Source organism: Heptranchias perlo, chromosome 8 (assembly GCF_035084215.1).
Source record: "Heptranchias perlo isolate sHepPer1 chromosome 8, sHepPer1.hap1, whole genome shotgun sequence".
Taxonomy (NCBI): Eukaryota; Metazoa; Chordata; class Chondrichthyes; order Hexanchiformes; family Hexanchidae; genus Heptranchias; species Heptranchias perlo.
In genome coordinates this window covers 90,512,936-90,534,907 of record NC_090332.1, presented here as the reverse complement: position 1 = coordinate 90,534,907, position 21,972 = coordinate 90,512,936, and the positions used below count along the sequence as shown (strand labels likewise).

Here is a 21,972-nt window from a genome sequence, read left to right as displayed (position 1 = left end):
TCAACTTTGGCTCAGCTCGTTACCTATATTGATCTGCCATAAACATGGAGACATTCAGACCAGTCCTTGAATCACATCAAAGACTCTACATTGCTAAGACCATGCAAACCTGCTCACTACGCAAACATATGGCCCAGCAGGAGGCCAGGCCACCTGTACCAATCTCAGTTACTAACTAATTAACCCTTTCTAACCATTTTGCATTCTGCTTCTTTGCCACGTAGGCATCTTAATATTTTACCGAAAACTGACCACGTAGGGATTCTCATACCCAGCACCGACCCCTGCGGAACACCACTGGCTACTGGTTGCCAGTCCGAGAATGAACCATTTATCCCAACTCTCTGCTTCCTGTTAGATAACCAATCCTCCACCCATGTCAGAATATTACCCCCAATCCAGTGATTCTTTATCTTGAGCAATAATCTTTTATGTGGCACCTTGTTGAATGCCTTCTGGAAGTCTAAATACACTACGTCCACTGGTTCCCCTTTATCCACCCTGTACGTTATGTCCTCAAAGAACTCAAGCAAATTTGTCAGACATGACTTCCCCTTCGTAAAGCCATGCTGTCTTTGTCCTATTAAATTATGTTTATCCAAATTTTCCGCTACTGTCTCCTTAATAATAGACTCCAAAATTTTACCCACCACAGATGTTAGGCTAACTGGTCTATAATTTCCAGCCTTCTGCCTACTACCCTTTTTAAATAAGGGTGTTACATTAGTAGTTTTCCAATCTGCCGGGACCTTTGCCGAGTCCAGAGAATTTTGGAAAATTATTACCAAAGCATCCACAATCCCTACTGTCACTTCCCTCAAGACCCTAGGATGTAAGCCATCAGGTCCAGGGGATTTATCCGCCTTGAGTCCCATTAATTTACTGAGTACCAATTCCTTAGTGATTTTAATCGTATTTAGCTCCTCCCCCCCCTAGAGCCCCCTGTTTGTCCAGTGTTGGGATATTCTTAGTGTCCTCTACCGTAAAGACTGAAACAAAATATTTGTTCAGCATTTTTGCCATCTCCATGTTTCCCACCATTAATTTCTCGGTCTCATCCTCTAAGGGACCTACGTTTGTCTTAGCCACCCTTTTTCTTTTTATATAACTATAGAAACTCTTACTATCTGTTTTTATATTTTTTGCTAATTTATTTTCATAATCTATCTTCCCTTTCTTAATCAATCCTTTTGTTACTTTTTGCTGTCTTTTGAAGACTTCCCAATCTTCTATCCTCCCACTAAGTTTGGCTACCTTATATGTCCTTGTTTTTAGTCGGATACTATCCTTAATTTCTTTACTTAGCCACGGATGGCTGTCATTTCTTTTACACCCTTTTTTCCTCAGTGGAATATATATTTTTTGAAAGTTGTAAAATAACTCCTTAAATGAACACCACTGCTCATGTACCGTCTTACCCTTTAATCTATTTTCCCAGTCCACTTTAATCAATTCTGCTCTCATACATTCATAGTCTCCTTTATTCAAGCTCAGTACGCTTGTTTGAGAACCAACCTTCTCACCCTCTAATTGGATATGGAATGTAACCATGTTATGGTCACTCATTCCAAGGGGTTCTTTAACTAGGACATTATTAATTAATCTTGGCTCATTACACAGGACCAGGTCCAAGGTTGCCTGCCCCCTTGTAGGATCAGTTACATACTGCTCAAGAAATCCATCCCTAATACACTCAATAAACTCTTCCTCAAGGCTGCCCTGCCCAATTTGATTTGTCCAGTTAATATGATAGTTAAAATCCCCCATAATTATAGCTGTTCCCTTATTACATGCCCCGACTATTTCCTGATAGTCGGGGCATGTAATGGAAAATGAACAATATATATTTATTTTATGCAGACTAACATTCCCCAGATAATGTTTCAGGGAAGCAGGACATCCTAATGTTCGGGACTTTGATAAACCATGGGCTTTATGCGCATGTTTTATTATACTGCCAATGAACTAAAGGCTTACAACCTTGGAAGACAAAATAATAACAGGAAGGGAAATTAATCTGTGCTATAAACTGAAAACTGTGTAAGAGCTCTCTGTAACATATTATATGTTAAAATTGGTAATAGGGTCATAATATTCCATTTCAAAATTCATTGCAAACCTCTAAGTTAACTGACCCTTTTAGCATTTTTCATTTTGTCCACATTTACGTGCAATACATGTTACACCTGTAGGTGATGCTGTGATGGAGGTTTCCAATGTTAAGTGTTCTGCTTGTGAGCTAACATTAGAATCATAAAAAGGTTACAGCACAAAAGGAGGCCATTCGGCCCATCGAGTCCGCGCTGGCTTTATGCAAGAGCAATCCAGCTAGTCCCACTCCCCCACCCTTTCCCCGTAGCCCTGCACATTTTTTTTCCTTTCAAGTATTTATCCAGTTCCCTTTTGAAGGCCATGATTGAATCTGCCTCCACCACCCCCTCGGGCAGTGCATTCCAGATCCTAACCACTCACTGTGTAAAAAAGTTTTTCCTCATGTCACCATTGGTTCTTTTGCCAATCACCTTAAATCTCTGTCCTTTGGTCCTTGCCCTTCCACCAATGGGAACAGTTTCTCTCTATCTACTCTGTCTGGACCCTTCATGATTTTGAATATCTCTATCAAATCTCCTCGCAACCATCACTGTTCCAAGTAGAACAACCCCAGCTTCTCCAGTCTATCCACGTAGTCCCTCATCCCTGGTAAATCTCTTCTGCATCCTCTATAAGGCCTCCACATCTTTCCTAAAGTGCGGTGTCCAGAACTGGACACAATACTCCAGTTGTGGCCGAACCAGTGTTTTATAAAGGTTCATCATGACGTCCATACTTTTGTACTCTATGCCTCTATTTATAAAGCCCAGGATCCCATATGCTTTTTTAACCACTTTCTCAACCTACCCTGCCACCTTCAACAATTTGTGCACATATACCCCCAGATCTCTCTGTTCCTGTATCCCTTTTAGAGTTGTGCCCTCTAGTTTATATTGCCTCTCCTTGTTCTTCCTACTGAAATGTATCACTTCGCATTTTTCTGCGTTAAATTTCATCTGCGTGCCACATTCCATTACATATCTTTGCTTGAGCATAATAAGGCAAGTAAGAGTTGGAAAAAAACAGCAGCAAAACCTGGATAAAATGAGCAGATGAATCTTTTTTAAAAAAGCACAAAAAAAAAATCAGGGACTATTTACTTCCTCAAAACTCATGATACTTTTCCTACCCCTTAACACCCTACTTTTGCCCTCTTTAGTACTTTCCCTAGTTCTTCCTGCCAAGGTACTTTCCCTACTCCCACTGCACCAGTCCCATCCTCATAACTGCTTGACCTGAAGCCAGCACTTAGTCTTAACTACCTGTGTGCAATGCCATAGGAGATTGATTAGCACATTTTATATTTCACTGACATTCACACTTGCAACTTCACCAGCTGAGAGTTATGAACCACCCACACCAATGAAGCACAGTATGGTAGTAGATGGAAACAGGGAGAATCAGCAAATCCAGAAGGCGGGTTCCACAGGTGTCAGCAGCTCGAGTATTTGCCTAAAATGCCATTCTTCGTGCACGAGTCTAGATGGTGCCAGCAAACTATTTAATCATGGGGAGCATTCCAACTTTGGCATTAGGAGGCGCTATTACCATTTTTGATACTTTTAAAATTGATTAAATATTAACTTGTAACTGGCCTTTATCTTACCTTTTACTATATTATATTGGTCAACAGTTTATAAAGTTTATTATCATGAAAACATTTATTAAATTCTCTGCAGATTACAGGATCTGTACTAATTCTCCAAATAATTTTCAGGCTGTCAATTTTGTCTAGTCAGTGCTATAAATAAGGCACACTCTTTACAACACGCCGGCATTAATGGCCAGTGTATCCCACTGCAAAACTCAGAAACTAGGATAGATTTTGCTGCCACATTTACAAACACTAAAAGTATAACCCAGTCTCAATTTATATCACACATGTTCAAAGGCAGGCAGTAATTTGGTTATAACGAGTCTTTGCAGGTTTAATTATTAAAAATGGAAGTAGCACTTTTATTTCTAAGTTACTTTAACACTCTACCCAGATGTTTGAGCTATTAACTTCTCCCTTATTATTTTGAAAATTTGGGCCAATCTGGATTCTGCATTATAAAAAGGCCTTCCACATAATTTCAGAAGTGATGGGCAAAAAATCCATAATTATCATCTTTGTTTTTAAAACAGTAGAGTACTCTTATCATTATTTCTTTGCATAAGCATAATGTAAAAATGATAATGAAAAAAGATTTTGTATTTAGAAAATGCATACACAGCAGATAAACTTCCTAGGAAAGTACTAATGCACTATAAGGCTGGTCTCACAAGCAAAAGGGAACTATAAGAAAGGCATCTGGCCATCTAAATATCAAATAATACTAACTACCACGATAGCCAAAACGTTAACCTGTCTTTTCTCTTTACAGATGGTAATGGACCTACTGTATATTTCTAAAATTTTCTGTCATTTTACTTATTAGCCTCCTTTATCATGTGTTAAAAAAGTAGATATATCAATCCTTAAACTTTGATTATTTGATAACAGACTCACACCAAGCCACAGAATATTAATATTATTTTAAGAGTAGTACAGATAATGGATGTCCTGCAGTCCCACCAGCAATGATTGGTAGATTTAACCATACGCAGACTGGAGCTAAGTCAATTTGCATGAATCGTAGAATACAGAACAAGGGGGCATAACCTTAAAATTAGAGCTCGGCCGTTCAGGGGTGATGTCAGGAAGCATTTCTTCACACAAAGCGGAGCGGGAATCTGGAACTCTCCCCCCCCCCAAAAAGCTGTTGAGGTTGGGGGTCAATTGAAAATTTCAAAACTGAGATTGAAAGATTTAGGTGAGGGGATTAAGGGTCACGGAACCAAGGAGGGCAAATGGAGCTAAGATACAGATCAGCCATGATCTCATTGAATGGCAGAACAGGCTCGAGGGGCTGAATGGCCTCCGCCTGACCCTATATTACAGCACAGAAGGAGGTCATTCGGCCCAAAGTGCGTGTGGCAGCTCTTTGGAGGAATTATGCAATCTTCCCCCCCATTCCCCCCTGCCCCTGGACATTTGACCATTTGACCATTGCTCCAACTCCTTTCTGAAAGTTTACTCTTGAATCTGTTTCAGGCAGCGCGTGTGACGTCAGCAAGCTGCCGCTAGTCGCTGATTGACATGAGTCGCAGCCTATCAGCGTCCTCGACCAATGGGAGCCTATCAGCGTCCTCGACCAATGGGAGCCTCCCTCCTCCCTCCGCCCGGTCCCGCCCCCCCCCGGGTGACCGAGCGCGGCGCGGGCGCGGGCACGAGTTCGCCGGCAGCCGCAATCCGCAACTGCAGGTGGGTGTGGGCCCCGGGGGCCTCCCGCTTCACCGCCCGATACCCGAGGGGGTTCGGCTTGTTTCTGACCCGTAGCCGCCGCTGAACCGAACTGGGAAAGAGGGCGTGAAGAGGCGCTGAGAATAAGGGACCGGGCGGAGGAGGCGGGGACCGGGCCGCACCCGGGCGGAGGAGGCGGGGACCGGGCCGCACCCGGGCGGAGGAGGCGGGGACCGGGCCGCACCCGGGCGGAGGAGGCGGGGACCGGGCCGCACCCGGGCGGAGGAGGCGGGGACCGGGCCGCACCCGGGCGGAGGAGGCGGGGACCGTGTTTTTATTGTCGACGCTGAAGTGCAATTTTTGTGGGCGGTGTCCCCGATATAAATTGGTTTAATTTCCACTCGCTGCCTTTAAATAGACGTGAGGCGGGGGCGCGCGGCGTGAACGTGTTGCGGGGACGCGCGCGGCGTGAACGTGAGGCGGGGGCGCGCGCGCGCGGCGGGGAGGAAAGGCGGGCGCGCCCTCAGATTGGTGCTTTGACGGGGCGGATCGGGATCCGCTAAAGTTTAAACACCCACTTTATTACCGGGCCGGCATTTAATGCCGGCGCGTCGCCTCAGTCCCGGCCCGGCCCGCCTCCCTCATCCCCGCAGCTCCAGTCCCGGCCCGGCCCGCCTCCCTCATCCCCGCAGCACCCGGCCCAGCCCGCCTCCCTCATCCCCGCAGCTCCAGTCCCGGCCCAGCCCGCCTCCCTCATCCCCGCCTCCCTTATCCCCGCAGCTCCAGTCCCGGCCCAGCCCGCCTCCCTCATCCCCGCAGCTCCAGTCCCGGCCCAGCCCGCCTCCCTCATCCCCGCCTCCCTCATCCCCGCAGCTCCAGCCCAGTCCCAGCCCGCCTCCCTCATCCCCGCCTCCCTCATCCCCGCAGCTCCAGCCCAGTCCCGGCCCGCCTCCCTCATCCTCCGCAGCTCCAGTCCCGGCCCGGCCCGCCTCCCTCATCCTCCGCAGCTCCAGTCCCGGCCCGGCCCGGCCCGCCTCCCTCATCCCCGCAGCTCCAGTCCAGTCCCGGCCCAGCCCGCCTCCCTCATCCCCGCAGCTCCAGCCGGCGGTTCCCGCGGAGCAGTGTCCAACTCCCAGATTTTTCAGTGATATTTTCACGCCCTCTGACGGCGCCCGGCTGCGCTCTGGCGACAGCTCTCAACATTGTGTACGCTTTAAACATTACCACAAGGCTACTGGGATCATTATATTTTGCTTTCAAAAGCGGATTGACTGTCGTTAGTGCTTTTATCCAAGTTTTGACAATGTCGAACGGTAAGTGCATCGAATCGAAAAGGAAATATTTGCCGGGCTGTGGGGAAAAAGGGGATTGGGATTAGTTGGACAGCTCTTTCAAAGGGCTACCACAGGCACGACGGGCCGAATGGCGGCCTCCTGCGCTCACCATTCCATCATTCTAAAATAACGTCGGGCTTTGATTATATGATCCAAACTTTTTTGTTTTAAAGGGAATGAAATAATTTGGCGCTTGAACTCCTGGAATGTAAACCGAGCTTTTTTTTGTTTTTTTAAGTCAATGCTATCATTTCGATTATTGACTTGTAGCTTATCTCGGGAAAGGTCCATAGCCACTATTGCAAATATTGTTTTGACTCTTATGTGGTTAATTATACGGCGAATGTTGCACAGAGTTCTCGGTCTGTGGAAGGTGTGTTAATTCCTGTCGCTCTGTACTGGTCTGACGAGGATGTTCAGAATTGCGAAAGAGGACATATTTGCTTTGCTGAAAGGTCATGGCATGCTCGGGGGCACGTCTGCTTAATATGTGCTTGCATTGTCACGCTTATTTCCAATCAAAGCAAATGGGTAGAAATCGGGGCGCTTTTACTTTGTACCGTTGCTAGAGTTGTCTGTAATTGTAATAATTAATTTATGAAGTGCACCATGGTTATTCTTTACTGCCATACTTGCTGTGACTCAATATATTTTATTTTGACATTTTACTGCAATGTAAACATTTTGAAATGTAAATTCTAGTATATATTAACTTTAAACCTATTTGGACTCCATAAGCTAAACAAAAACATTTGAAAAATAATTCAACACAGTATTAGCTATCTTATAGGTTCTGAATTAAACTGTTATGTATTCTGTTTTTTAAAAAAACACATGAAAGTATTAAGTTAATTGCATTTCCTGAAGTAGTGAGAAAGTGACTAGTGCCTTTTACAAGTGAAAACTGGAAAAACAAGTAAGATGAAAGTCAAGTGATCCTTTAGGAAGGGGATGATGTCAAGGCCTTGGAGAAGGTGTAGAAGAAATTTACCAGAATTATACCAGGGATGAGGGACTTAAGTTGTGGAGAGAATAGAGAAGCTGGGATTGTGCTCAGAGCAGAGAAGGTTAAGGGGAGATTTAATAGAGGTGATCAAAATTATGAAGGGTTTTAATAGAGTAGATGGATAGAAACTGTTTCCACTGGCAGGAGGGTCGATAACTAGAGAACACAGATTTAAGATCATTGGCAAAAGAACCAGAGGGGTGATGTTTTTTTTACACAGCAAGTTATGATCTGGAATGCACTGCCTGAAAGGGTGGTGGAAGCAAATTCATTAGTAACTTTCAAAAGGGAATTGGATGGTAAAAATTTGCAGGGCAGAGGAGTGGGTCTAATTGGATAGCTCTTTCAAAGAGCTAGCACAGGCATGATGGGCCAAACGGTGGCCTCCTGCTGTAACATTCTATGAGGATACTGCATAAAAATGTAGATGATTCTGATTGGTAGAATATACTTTATTGCAAATTTTAAAAATGTTTAACCGGTTAGTTGTAAAGTTTGGCATATAAGAAGGAGCAAATGCATAAATATTCATGGTGTTAAAGTAGCTAAGAGTGAAGCTGAGATTGAGGTATTAATAGACAAGGTGCTCAACATCCCAATAACTGGAGCAACAGTCAACAAAGCAAACAGAATTCTCGGTGATCCAAGCAAAACAGTAGAGTACAAGTTAAAGGGAGTCATGCTTAAGCTGTACAATGCTCTGGTCAGACCACACAGAGTACCATATCTTGTTCTGTCCATCAAGATACAGGGAAGACAGTTAACTCCTGATTATTTAGTGAAGAGTCATGAGATTAATTGTTTGGAGGTTGATCTTTTCCTAACTGGAGAGTCAGGAATAAAGTATAATACGGACACCAAGGAAGGTAGTCTCGTTTTTGGAAATAGCTGCACATTCCCTTTTCAACCTTTTGCTACCTGACTGCCGGTGGAGCTCTGTTGTCAAACACCAGCCGACCTTTTTTAATGTCTGGATTATGCTTTGTTCTTGACTGTTCAGTCAGGAGAAGATCAACCTCGCCAACACAATGGGTGCAAATTGTTTATTTCTTGGAAATAAGCTACCAAATTGCTTATTGCTTGGTCTTGGAGGGGGTGGGGGAGGGGTAGACAACTTTATATTAACATTTTAACCACCGTTCATCTGACTGTATTCACATTCCAGCATGGGGGTTGTCCTGAAAAACTGACCTCTTTAAAGCTAGCTTAAACGTGCTTTATAGCTACCTGATCGTGCATATCTCGTAGACTAATTCCTTATTTGGGCTGTGGGAATCATAATTCAATACTTCCATTACTCTTCCAGTGATCTGGATAATGAAAACTACGTGACCTGCGGAGATGGGTGTTTGCCAGATTTCTTGGAGTAATGGTGTTAACTCCGAGATTTGGTTTTTATTGGCTATGTTTCTGCATTGAACTAATCAGCATGCAGCTGGAGTCTTGCTATCCCTGGCCTCTTGCAGCTTTCTGTGTCTGCTTCCTTGCTCTAGTGTATTGGTACCGCTGGAGTAATCAGACCCTCATAAAGGAACACATGGCACAAACAAATGGGGGAAGCCCTTTGACCGTTGCAATTATCGCTTCCTTTCCCAGAACACCCACATAACTTGTGCATGTTCATTAAGTACAGTACCATATAGTACTCGAGATCCCTCCCTTTTTGCTTCACTCAATCAACACAAAGTTCCTTGGTGACGAGAGAGTTTTCACAACCATGATGGTCTTCCCTCTGCATGAGATCCTTCCTGATGACTTGCCTCTGGTCTGTGCAACTTTCCTTCGATTTCTGTTCTTCCTTCTGTGATGGTTTCAATTTGGCTTGGGTCGCTGCCTCTCCCATAAGCTTCTTTACGCATGATATGTGCCACTTAAATTTCACTACAGATGGTGACTTCTCACCACAGTGTAGGGTTCAGGTTAGAAATTCGCTATCAGTTTACCTGTTTTCGGCACCTTCACTAAAACCTGATTGCCAACCTTACCCTTGCTCGGTTTGGCTGTTGATGTCCGTTCATGTATGCTTTCCCTTCAACTTTCAGCTTCCAGTCCTGATCTCTGGCATCGTGCTGTATTTCCGGCAACTTCATTTGTAGCTCACATCCAAACATTAATGGAGCTGGAGTCACAACTGTCGTTGCCTGTGGAGTGCTATAAGGAATGTTACCATTTCCTGCTTCCAGTCTTTTCTTTCCGTCTGTGCCATTTGTAGTAGCCTTCAGTAGTGTTCTGTTTTGCTGTTCCACCTCACCATCAGTCTGTGGCCAGTACAGAGTTATAGTTCAATGTTCTACACCGTGTTGCCCCAAATATTGCTCAAACTGTTCGGTCACCAATTGCCTACTATGGTTGACCCGCAGGGAAAGCAACATTCCGCAAAGATCTGCTTCGCTCTCACTTTGTCACTGTAATTCTACAAGATTTTTATCTTTTTAAAAAAAACCTACTGAAATAGTCCACGACTGCCAGCAAATGTTCGCCACCAGATCCTGCCATGATCCACTTGTCAGCCTGCTTCGGACCAGTGGCTCGTGTGGAGAAAACGATCCTACCATTTGGCAACCACAGCGACATTTGCACACTCACTTCGTGTCCCAATCCATTCCTGGACAGCACACTTTGAGCCTCAGTTGATTGTTCATTTTTTATCATTCCTTCATGTGCCAACACCAAGACTTTCTCCCTCAATGCTCTTGGGATGGCAAGTCAGTCGTCTCTTATGACCAATTGACAAAGCACTAGCAGTTCCTCCTTCACAGGAAGGTACTTTGGGTAGTGACACTCGTCCCAGTGCCCAGATTAGACGCACTGACTAACGTTTTCAACTCTATGTTGGCAAAAGATTCCCCTTCCACTTGCTGTGGAGACCAAGCTATTGCCTGCTTGGCAATTATCCATACGTCCTCAACTAGGTGACAGCCCTTTCCATAGTGTCCTCGTGGACTCAATTAGACAACATGTCAATGTTTTGCTTACTAGGCTTGCAAATCACCTTGAAGACATACACCTGTAGTCTCAACTCAATGCTGATGCCTTCGATTTGGAATAAATGTACTCCCAATGGTTTATGGTCAGTTCTCAATTTAAACTTCCAGCCGAATACATAAATATTGAAGTGCTCACATGCCCACATCACAGCTAATGCAAATAGAATCGTTGCACGTCCATTAGGCTCCTACTCACATAACTGATCGCTCTCCACATTCCATCCTGTTTCTGCACTTAATCTGGTTGGACTCATATCTGTCACGATTCGAGTCCGAGTTATTTTTGTTGAAACGTGCCAAAGAAACAGATTTGGCCAACAAACCTTTCAGACAATCAGTAGCTTCCTGTTGCATTCGACCCCAGTGAAAGGGCACGTTCTTTATCATCAGTTGCTGTGATGGAGGTGGGGGGGGGCGGTGGGGGATCAGGAAGTGAACCACTCGTTGAAGGGTATACAGCCTCTGCCCTGAGCTTGTAGCCACATTATCGTTATGGCTGATCCACTTAAGTTTCTGGTCAGTGGTGACCCTCAAGATGTTGGTGGGGGATTCAGCAATGATGGTGCTGTTCAAAGTTGGGGAGATGGCTGGGAGGCTTCTTGTTCGACATGGACAATACCTGGCACTTAAGGTGCGACCGTTATCTGCCACTTGTCAGCCCAAACCCATATTCATGGACTGCTGCATTATCGGAAAAGTTGTAAACTGAAGGGCTGCCACTTTCCTTGACTTTAGCCCTTGGAATGATAGGCAACCTTATTACACTTCTGGGAGTGCATTTTACTGTTTACCAACTCCAGCATTGACTGAAAATTATACATCCACTTCCACATTGTCCAGTGTTGTTTCAAGCACCATACATATCAAAAATAAACTTGGGGCATATTTAAAGGCCACAGTTGTCCTGATATGTGGAATGACTATTTCTTTTAGGTTGAAAAGCTAAATTCAGAACTGAGTACATTTTAAAACTTTTTTTTACATAAGGAGCTGACCGTAAGCCTCACTTTTTTTTCTGAAATCTTTCCCCAGAGTATTACTTGAACTCATTTAAAATGAAATCTACTAGAATTTTAACTAACCCATTTCTAGTAGTTTGACAATGGACTATGTCAAACTACTAGATTTATCTCACTATGAAAATGAGAACAGTGTCCTCTAGCATGCTGAAAATGTTTAGGTATTCATGGTGTCATGGTATGGTACAGCACAGGAGGTGGCCATTCGGCCCATCGTGCCTATGCCGGCTCTTTGAATGCGCTATCCAATTATTCCCATTCCCCGGCTCTTTCCCCGTAGCCCTGTAAATTTTTTCCCTTCAGAGTATTTATCCAGTTCCCTTTTGAAAGTTATTATTGAATCTGCTTCCACTACCCTCTCAGGCAGTGCATTCCAGATCATAACAACTCACTGCATTTAAAAAAAAAGTTTCCTCTTTTGCTGATCACCTTAAATCTTTGTCCTCTGGTTACTGACAGTTCATAACCACTACATACAAAAACTACTGGAATCGTATGACACCACAATCTATAAATCATTTTGTGATGGCCAAGTTGATCTAAAAACTTGCTGTTAATTGATGAGTCCACCATAAGTATGCCCCTAATTCAACACCAATTGGTTGGGCCACAGTAGTAGCTGGTGTGGGAAACAGAATATCGCACTAGTCTGATGGAGGTGCTCTTTAAGTTAATGTAAAAATACATTGTGCAGTAAAGTTCCCCCCGCATTTGCTCCATTCTCTACTTGATGCTGACAGTTAATAAAAATAAGAAATGTTACATTTCCTGGCACTCTGATCATAAATATTTCTAAATTATTACATTTTAAAATAATCTCTCCAGCCAAATTTGGAGCTGATGCCATGATGTTGCACTTGGGGAACAGTCCTCCGCCTGGAGCACACAAGGTTCTTGGAATCATAAAATATGCCTCTGCAGAGTTGACCATTTTCCTCCCTCTTCTCATGAAGGCAACTCCGTGCCTTGGTATGCTTACATCGGTTACAGGTGACCTGTAATACCTCACCCAAGTATCCATTCTTTGTGTAGTTCTGGATCAAGGGTGTCTGACCTGTTTGCCCTCAGCCCTGACAAAATGGCCCTTGAGGCCCAAAAAGCTCATTCCTATTTCTTATATTTGCTGGTTGTCCTGAGTAAAGAAGACAAACAGCACAAAATACACACGTTCTATAATTCCTTTGCATCAGGTTTATTAGTGTCTCGATTCATCTGGAAGTTTAATGCTGCCAGGCTGCTGCTTGTCCTTAATTGGGACCTTTCAAGAGCTAGTTATGCTCCTGTTGGCCTCTTAGCGCATACTGTTTTAAGATTTTGAGAGATCCAGACATTGGTAGTTGATAAACCCTATTTAATTTAGGATCTTGATCAAATCCTACTAATCGATGATTCCGTGTCAGTGCACCATCTCGTAAGATTACTGTAATGTGATGAATTTCTATAGTGTATTTCTGTATTTCGATAAATTGCTTTTTCTTCTCCCCATGTTGTAGGTATTTCTGTACCTCCACATTTTACCACAACCATGTCGAAAGGTGGGATAGCCCAGTTTGAGTGCCAGGAGCTGGAAAGTACCATGGGAAAGGAGCTTGCTCAATTACTGGCAACTGCTACAAAGAGTGAGCAACAAGTATGTATTTTTCTTCTTTACAGCAGCTACCACTTTATGTAGAGCGTTTAGCATTAAAAAAAAATTGTGATTGGCAAAAGAACCAAAGGTGACATGAGGGAAAACTTTTTAATGATTTTCTATGATTCTATGAAATGTCCTAAGATACTTCACGAAGGAGAAAGGAATGGATGTTGACTATTTGTAGGGGAGTTGAAGTGATAGAAGGCTTGGGCAAAGAGATGGGTTGTAAGGAACCCTTTTTAAAGGTAGGGAGAAATTTTTTTTTTTTAAATTCGTTCACGGGATGTGGGCGTCGCTGGCAAGGCCGGCATTTATTGCCCATCCCTAATTGCCCTCGAGAAGGTGGTGGTGAGCCGCCTTCTTGAACCGCTGCAGTCCGTGTGGTGACGGTTCTCCCACAGTGCTGTTAGGAAGGGAGTTCCAGGATTTTGACCCAGCGACAATGAAGGAACGGCGATATATTTCCAAGTCGGGATGGTGTGTGACTTGGAGGGGAACGTGCAGGTGGTGTTGTTCCCATGCGCCTGCTGCTCTTGTCCTTCTAGGTGGTAGAGGTCGCGGGTTTGGAAGGTGCTGTCGAAGAAGCCTTGGCGAGTTGCTGCAGTGCATCCTGTGGATGGTGCACACTGCAGCCACAGTGCGCCGGTGGTGAAGGGAGTGAATGTTTAGGGTGGTGGATGGGGTGCCAATCAAGTGGGCTGCTTTATCTTGGACGGTGTCGAGCTTCTTGAGTGTTGTTGGAGCTGCACTCATCCAGGCAAGTGGAGAGTATTCCATCACACTCCTGACTTGTGCCTTGTGGATGGTGGAAAGGCTTTGGGGAGTCAGGAGGTGAGTCACTCGCCGCAGAATAGAGGTGGAAAAGTTTAGAAAGGCAGTTCGAGTAGGGCTGAGGCAGTTAAAGGCTTCCCCAGTGATGAAATGGAGGGAGGGGGTTACACACGAGGTTAGAGTTGAAGGACTGGAAGGGAGATTACAGAAGTAGGATGAGGTGAGTCTGTGGAAGAATTTGTAGATGAAGATTTTAAATGATAAGGAGCCAATGTACAACAACTTGCATTTATATAGCACCTTTAACGTAGTAAAACGTCCCAAGGCGCTTCACAGGATCGATTATCAAACAAAACTTGACACCGAGCCACATAAGGAGGTATTAGGACAGGTGACCAAAAGATTGGTCAAAGAGGTAGGTTTTAAGGAGCGTCTTAAAGGAGGAGAGAGGGGTTTAGGGAGGGCTGGATTGGTGGGTGAGCTGGACTTAATGCAGATATGTGGTGTTCAAGAAACCACTTGATTTAAACTAGTTGTATAAATTAGTTTCAAAGTACCCAGAAGGTTTACACTAGTCCTTAAAATAAATGAGCAAACATCCATTGTCATTTTTGGGGGCTTTATGGTAAATAAAGGCACATCATTTGCTAGTATGCCAAGTGTTAGAAAATTTACATAATATACTTTTTATTAAGTTTTTAGTGAACAGTTGTTCATGACTGTAGTTTAAAATTAATTTAATTATTTAGAGATTTTTAATGGATAGTCTAATATTGCAGGATCTTTTTTAAAAAAAAAGATGTCATTTTCACAGATTCAAATTCATTCGCTCACAATTTTGATTTAAAGTAGACACTGAATTTGGACATTAAGAGCATTGAGTGGTTCTTTGCTTCCTAACTGAAAGCTAGTGAGAAGCCAAAAACATAGGGTGCATTGTAAATTTTTTTATTAACGTTCCTGTGCGCTAAGTGGGAATCAAGTTCAGCTTTCAAAAAAGAAAGCTTTATAATATGTTTCTGAGCAAAATAATTGGCTGTCTTTAATTTTGAGTTTTGATTCAAAGTTCACTTTTAAGTGAGTTTGCTAGAAGTTGCTGGTTGACTGACTTTTTAATTTTAAAGCTGCAGCTGTTGAGTTTCATGTTTTTTTTAATTAATCATACAGATTTGAAATGGGAAGATGTTATCCAGTCAATTCGCACAGCTCTCAAATCAAATATTGATGCTGTAAAGCTTTGTGTCTTACAGAAAGCTTGGTTATAATGACAAATATTTTGCCAACTCTGGAGAGCTTTCAACATGCTGAAGTCTTTTAGTTAATTAGTTTCAGGGACTGCCCCCCCACCTCCATGCAAAGAATAAATGGGCATAGAGATGAAAATGCCAAGAAATAAACAATTCTGTACAATAGAATTTGTCCGTCAGTTTTTTTTTGTGTTGTGGACACTTTGTATGTCAAATCATGCCTGGAAATGTTTTAATATAATTAATTGTTTCTCATTTAAGCAAATGAAGAAAGACATTGAGGGATTCCAGCAATTGTTTCACAGTTTACTGCAGAGGAAGGGTCCTTCAGTAGAATGGGAGAAGATTCAAAAAGCACCTGAAGAATCTGTAAGTTCTGTGCATACAGTGCAATTGTAGACAACTACTAAAGTGATTGTATTGGATAGAAATACAATGCCTGTAACCAATAAATAACTATAATGAAAACACTGCAACTGGAATATTTTTCACTCTTGTGGTGTGAAGTTAATCTAAGTAATAAATAGGGATTTAATATGACCTCGATGCTGCTCCCTTCCATCCTTCACTGCTATAACAACTGCTGCATTTAAGGTTTCCACCTGTAAAGTTTTTCAGTGGCTGACCAGAAGATTCTAAAATGTGAACTCAACAGTCTCTTTTTAAATACTAGCAGATCTCCTGTAGTGTTGTTCACGGTGTGTCAGAGGAGACAGTGGTACAGGGTACAGTGGAGCTACAATGCCACTAGTGGTCCCAGCCAGAAACTACAGTGCCTGTTTACATAGGGAATTTACATTATAATGGATTACCTAGATTTTTTCAATGTTAAATGTTGACATAAAATCATGTCGAAGTGAAAATGTAAGAATACATACAGGTTTTAATCCTACATAATGTCTCCCCCACCACTTCTGTTTCTGTGGAAACACTAGTTTATTAATTAGGCTGTACCTTTTGTCACACATCCCTTTTTTAAGTTGAGACAAAGAAAAACAAATTAAAACCATCTCATTGAGTGCTGCTGTCAGTACTGAGTCACTCAAACTCTGAGCACAGTGCAGATGTTAGAGATTCAGGTGAAAAGGATTGCTTGGGGAGAGAAAGATCCCTCTTCACAGTGCGTTCTGTGAAAACAAATGAAATCGAGCTTGAACTGCCAGTCGTGGACTTTTTAAATCAGCAACTTTGCATTGGAGCCAGATTCTGGGTGAGCGTTTTGTCATGTGATTTGGTTCCTGGCTAATCTCAATCATACAGAAAGCTTGGTTGTCTTTTAATGGCATCACTGAACCGATGAGCATCTTCCATATCGCTCTAACATAGTTCTGCGACAAAATTAATGCCACTCAAAGGGAATACACACTTTTCAGGGGGAATAAACCATTTCTCCCTGATTCATATGTGCAAAGCTAAAATTTAATGTGGAATAATACAGGGATTCCACGGTTCAAGTTTTTCTATGGATCCATGTTTTGGTAAGAGTTGTTTAAATAATGATTTAACCCCAAACATAATTTCAAGATTGGAATAGGCCGGGTCAGGTAATTGTTATCCTATCATTAATTTATTCAGCCTTTTGGCTTTTCCATGAGTATTTGATTTTCATGACTTTTGACACTTTAATTGTGACTCATCCATGATTTTACCCAGAATTTACCATAACAAAATTGCAATCCCAATTAAAGTCTTTAGTGACTTTTGATCTTCAAAGCAAGCAGAGCTCATGGCATGATCCCAGCTGTCCTGTTGCCTGTTCAGTTTTGGTCTTTGTGGAAGGTGGCAGCCTCAGCTACACATGCCATTAGTTTCTTCCATTTTAATGCCCCTTGTTCAATGCCATGCATTTTCATTCAGCCAAGAAGACATGGCAGTCTGGACCATAAACAAACAGATGCTTTTCTAATTGTCTGCTCATTAGGTTCAGGTTTAGATGGGCAAAATGATATGATTTTCATGTGGTGGAGGGAAAAGAAAGTATTACATTTTATTTGAATATTAAAATAGTCTTCAGGATATTGCAACCACTATACAATCTTTGTGGTAATTAAAAATAAATGACAGTGATTAAAATGTAATTTGACTAAAGGACTAGCAATCCATTTTCTTTCAATTTTCCCTTCCTCACCCTGACAACAGCAGCAACAAATCCAGATTGTTTATAAATTAAAATACAGTTGGATTTCCTCCATGGCTTGGGTGAATTTGCTGCTGAGTCAGAAAGACTAGAAATATTTTAATCTCCTGGTCTGTGACGTTAGTTGATCTCAACTACAATGGTAGCAGGCGTGACAGATGATTCCAGTGTTTGAGTCAGAAAAAATTATAATCAGGGAGTTCTACTGATGATGGCTATCCAGAGAAACACACTTTTTAAAAAGTGTATATTTGGACATCTGCTAAACACGATTGGATTCAACTGTGTTGCCCTCTGTTGTTGAATGGACTACTAGTGTCCATGTTCTAGGCTCACAGATGAAGATTGACCCACCAGGAGTGATACTGAAACTGGGAAAATAGGGAGAAGGAGATGAGTGTCCTACTTAATAAATACTTGCAATTTAATGCAACCTACCCTACTCCATAGATTCCTGCTTCAGCCTTATCAGAGATCAGCTTAACACACTCCAATTCTGGAAAAGATCTGAATCTACTGAATGATTGTTATTGCCCAGCATTCAGACACACTTGCTTTCAGCCACTGAAATGTGAGTGACTCTGAGGTCAGAGGCATATTGATAAATGAGATTGTGCTGATGACTTTTCCCCCTTTCCTCTTAATGCGTTGACACCTTGCTAGGATTTGATTCCATGGGCACTGATCACCCTCTAATACCTTGCCCAAGAGACCATTCTTCTGAACAGTGCATATTATCAGGCTATTTGACAAATGAAGACGTTGCAGATTATTCTCCTCCTGTTCTCACTTGACATCCACACGTACATATTTCCAGCAGCGTTCCCAATCCATGGGCAGGGAGGCTAATTGAAACGCCCCCCCCTAATGGCATTATGGCCAAGATTATCTAACGTGATAGAAACCAAGGATTAAACTTGGGATCTTCCTGATCAGCATAACTATCGTTTAGTGAATTAACTCAGAGCTGTTGAGTTATTCTTGCTGATTTTCTACAATTATTGGAAAATGCCCTTGTAGACTTGCTAACATTTTTCTGTGTTGTACTGCTCCTGCTTATATCTAAAGTACTGTTGTAACTAAGAATCTTCAAAAGATACAGCACTTCTAATAGTAAAAAAAAACTAATTTTGGCAGATGGGGAGTATTTTCAATATAATGTGCTTCTCCCCTGCCCCTAGATCTAAGTATTGAGAATTTCTTTCCCGGTCCTTGTTAATTAAAATTGAGACAATGACTAATTTGCAACATTAATTTAAAGGCATAATCCAGATGAAGGGAATGAATAATGGAATGTGCTGTATAAGTGGGAAGAGGGAATAAATTTGCTACAAGGTGGCTAGTATCACATTTTGGAGGCCAGTCATCTCTGTCTTTTATTTGTAGAAATAGTCTTTGACTAGGCTTGGCTTTCAGTGCCTTTGCTGCTAACTGCTTTCAGTAACCGTTTGGGATGCTGGAAGCTGAGGTTAGATGAAAACATATTTTGTGCTTGCACCTTGCCTTGAAAGTACAATAATGCTCACTGTGTTCAGAAGGCCCAATACTTCTGGGCATACATAGAATAACATTGGTCTGTTTCTGTGCTGTAGACTCATTCGGCCCAACTGGTCTATGCCGGTGTTTATACTCCACACGAGCCTCCTCCCTCCCTACTTCATCTCACCCTGTCAGCATATCCTTCTATTCCTTTCTCCCTCATGCTTATCTAGCTTCCCCTTAAATGCTTGTATGCTATTCGCCTCAACTGTTTCTTGTGCTAGCAAGTTCCACATTCTTAACGCTCCCGGGTAAAGAAGTTTCTCCTGAATTCCCTATGGATTCATTAGTGACTAGCTTATATTTGTGACCTCTCGTTTTGGAGGTTCTGGATAGAGCAGTTGAATTTGTTTACTTTTTAAAATTTACATTGCTATGATTTGCATAAAAATATTGAAGGATGAAGCCATTCTAGGACCTTAAGAGTATTCATTTAATTGAATGTTTAGAATAAGAAAAAGTAATTATCATCTTTGAGTAGAAAATTTTATAAAACTAAATATACTTGTTTTTTATTTTGTTAATACTGGCATCCATCTCTGACAGATTCCAGAGTCTGGTTTCTGGCTAGCAGTCAGTTTGCTTCCTGGAACAGCAGTGCACTCTAAATATACATTCTTTAAATGTCTGCGTGTATTGTCGTCAACTTAATCGTTCTTGCTGTGCAGAAAGCTATGTTGATTTGCTCCAAATAATGGGCTACTACTTTGAAGCAGACTGTCACTTATTTTTATACGAGTAATAAGTATTTGATGGATTTAAATATCTTAGACCCCCTACAGTAGTTGAGTAAGTGTATAACCATTATTGCTAGAATTAGTTTGGTGCAGATAATAGTGCCAAGCTAAATGACAGTTTAGGTTTGTCAACTCAGTCCACTTCTATTTTTGGTTAGCTTTCCCAGAGTATTATATCTTCAGCCATCAGTGACTTAAAATATTTGATCATATTTTAGTCACCCTTCCTAAATGATTACTTTGATCATCTGGCTTAGTGTGAACCAAAGTTTATGTGGTGCGCTGTAAACTATGACTTGCTGGCTTAAATTTTTTTTTGAAAGTCTGTTCAAAATTCATTACAATATGGAGTTTATCACCAGACATTGGGCTTCTTTTAAAAATGAGTGGATGGGAACAATCTTAGTCTGCGGTCTTCATGCTGTAATTACACACAATTCTAAATTCATTATATCAAAATAATAAACCTCTACAGCAAATATACATAGTTCAATTTGATGTACATGTGATTTCTGTTCTCATTCCTTTTTTTCCCCCCATTATTTTCCTGATAAAAGTTTTAAATAAAGGATTTACCTTGTGTATGGGTCAATTGTCTAGTTCTATGGCTATAAAGTTGCAGGAGCAAAGGAGTTAATTTTGCCCAACTGCCAGACTTTCTATATTGAGACTTACAGTATTGGTTCATTAACAAGGGACTTTATTCTACAAGTACACCAGTGAACAGCGGATGATTTATACGAGGAGCAAGATTAAGGCTGTAAAGTACCCTCGAGTCTAATTCTGGCTGACGGGTCAGGAAGTAGAAGCAAAATGCTCAACAGTTTAAATATGGTTTATGAAAAGTAGCTTGTGTCCTTTTTGTTTATAAATGTATTTAATGGGAAACATGCCAGTACAACTTGGCTCACACTAAGTTCTGTGTGCACTTCATCTGGTTGGCTTGGTTTTTAATTAAGTACATTTTATATAGTAATAAGCTTACACACTAGAGAGTAAATGGTATAGTACAAATTCACAACATTGTAGGTAAATGTATTGAGGGAGATGTATAGTTATATAGTTCTACACATTGGAGTGAAGGATGTGCAATAACCAGGCTGGCATCATCCCTGGCTAGGGGGTGCTGTAAGATTGTGGAGAGAGTTAAGCTACTTAATAGTAGAACCATAGCCTTGTAATCATTGTACAGGGCGCTGGGGACTGTCTGCTCAGCAGATGGCCCTGGGGCTGGCCTGGGTGTGGGAGTTTTAGATGGGAGACTGGCCTGCAAGAAGGGGTCCCATAACTTCTGGTATTTCTGCACCTCCGTGCACAGCCTGTAACACTACTTACTCTGACTGGCAGATGCCCAATGTATGTAGACCACATATTTGTTGTGAATGTTGTTTAATGGCATCTTCCTTTTATGGGGCATATTCTTGCCAGGAATGAGATCTGTGTGGGTTTGTGAGTGGTAGTGGTTCCATGGCAGTAGGACAAATATGTATGGGCTTGGGTCCAGAGGGATGATGAGACCTATCTTGGTTTCAGTGGCCTCCAGCACCTCTATCCAGAAAGGCTATTGGGAGGGGCAGAACCAGAATTTGTGCAGCAGTGAGCCCTTGAGGCCACAGTTCCACAGCACTTACTTACCAGGATCGGGTGGCATTTTATAAGTTTGTGCAATGTGTGATGGAGGATTCTGAGTTGGCCCTCTCTTTTATTCTGCTGCAGGTGGAGATAGTGAGAGCCAGTTCTCGGAGCCCTTCCAATTTTTCCCTGAGGGTGGAAGGCCCAGATCGCAGTCCCAGGACCCATGTAGATGTTTTATGATATCTGTATTGAGTGTGCCAGCGGTCTGTGTTTATAGAGGGCCCGATCTAATGGGGTCAGTTTGTGTTGGATTTTACAGAGAATGGTAGGGTCTTCGATGGAGTGGCAGACCTTGAAGCAGCAAAAGGAGTCGTGTTGGGTGATAAGAAATTTGTTGGCCAACTGCTGGAAAGACATGATCTAGCCCTGATGAAGCGATATTCCCAATCCAATGATGTCCTCTCATTCCACACGGTGAAGCTGTTGCCATGGATATCCTCAGACTGGTCATTGTTGCTGCACAACAGGGAAAGGGGCAACAGGCCTGTCGGCAGCTTCAGTGCAGCACAGGTTCCTCTCCAGATAGTCATGCTCAGGGATACTATTTGATGTTTCTAAGCATTTGATTGTT

General features: G+C 42.3%; 1 protein-coding gene across 1 annotated transcript in view; it reads left to right on the top strand.

The window, feature by feature from the left end:
* Positions 1 to 5,292: 5,292 nt before the first annotated feature.
* The window catches only part of ugp2b (UDP-glucose pyrophosphorylase 2b), a 40,920-nt gene continuing 24,240 nt past the window's right edge, over positions 5,293 to 21,972 (top strand). Inside the window, exons 1-3 of the mRNA XM_067989525.1 lie at positions 5,293 to 5,377; positions 13,196 to 13,332; positions 15,615 to 15,722. Of these exons, the coding sequence (XP_067845626.1) occupies positions 13,228 to 13,332; positions 15,615 to 15,722 (213 nt within the window). The 5' untranslated portion in view covers positions 5,293 to 5,377; positions 13,196 to 13,227. The remainder of the gene's footprint in view (positions 5,378 to 13,195; positions 13,333 to 15,614; positions 15,723 to 21,972) is intronic.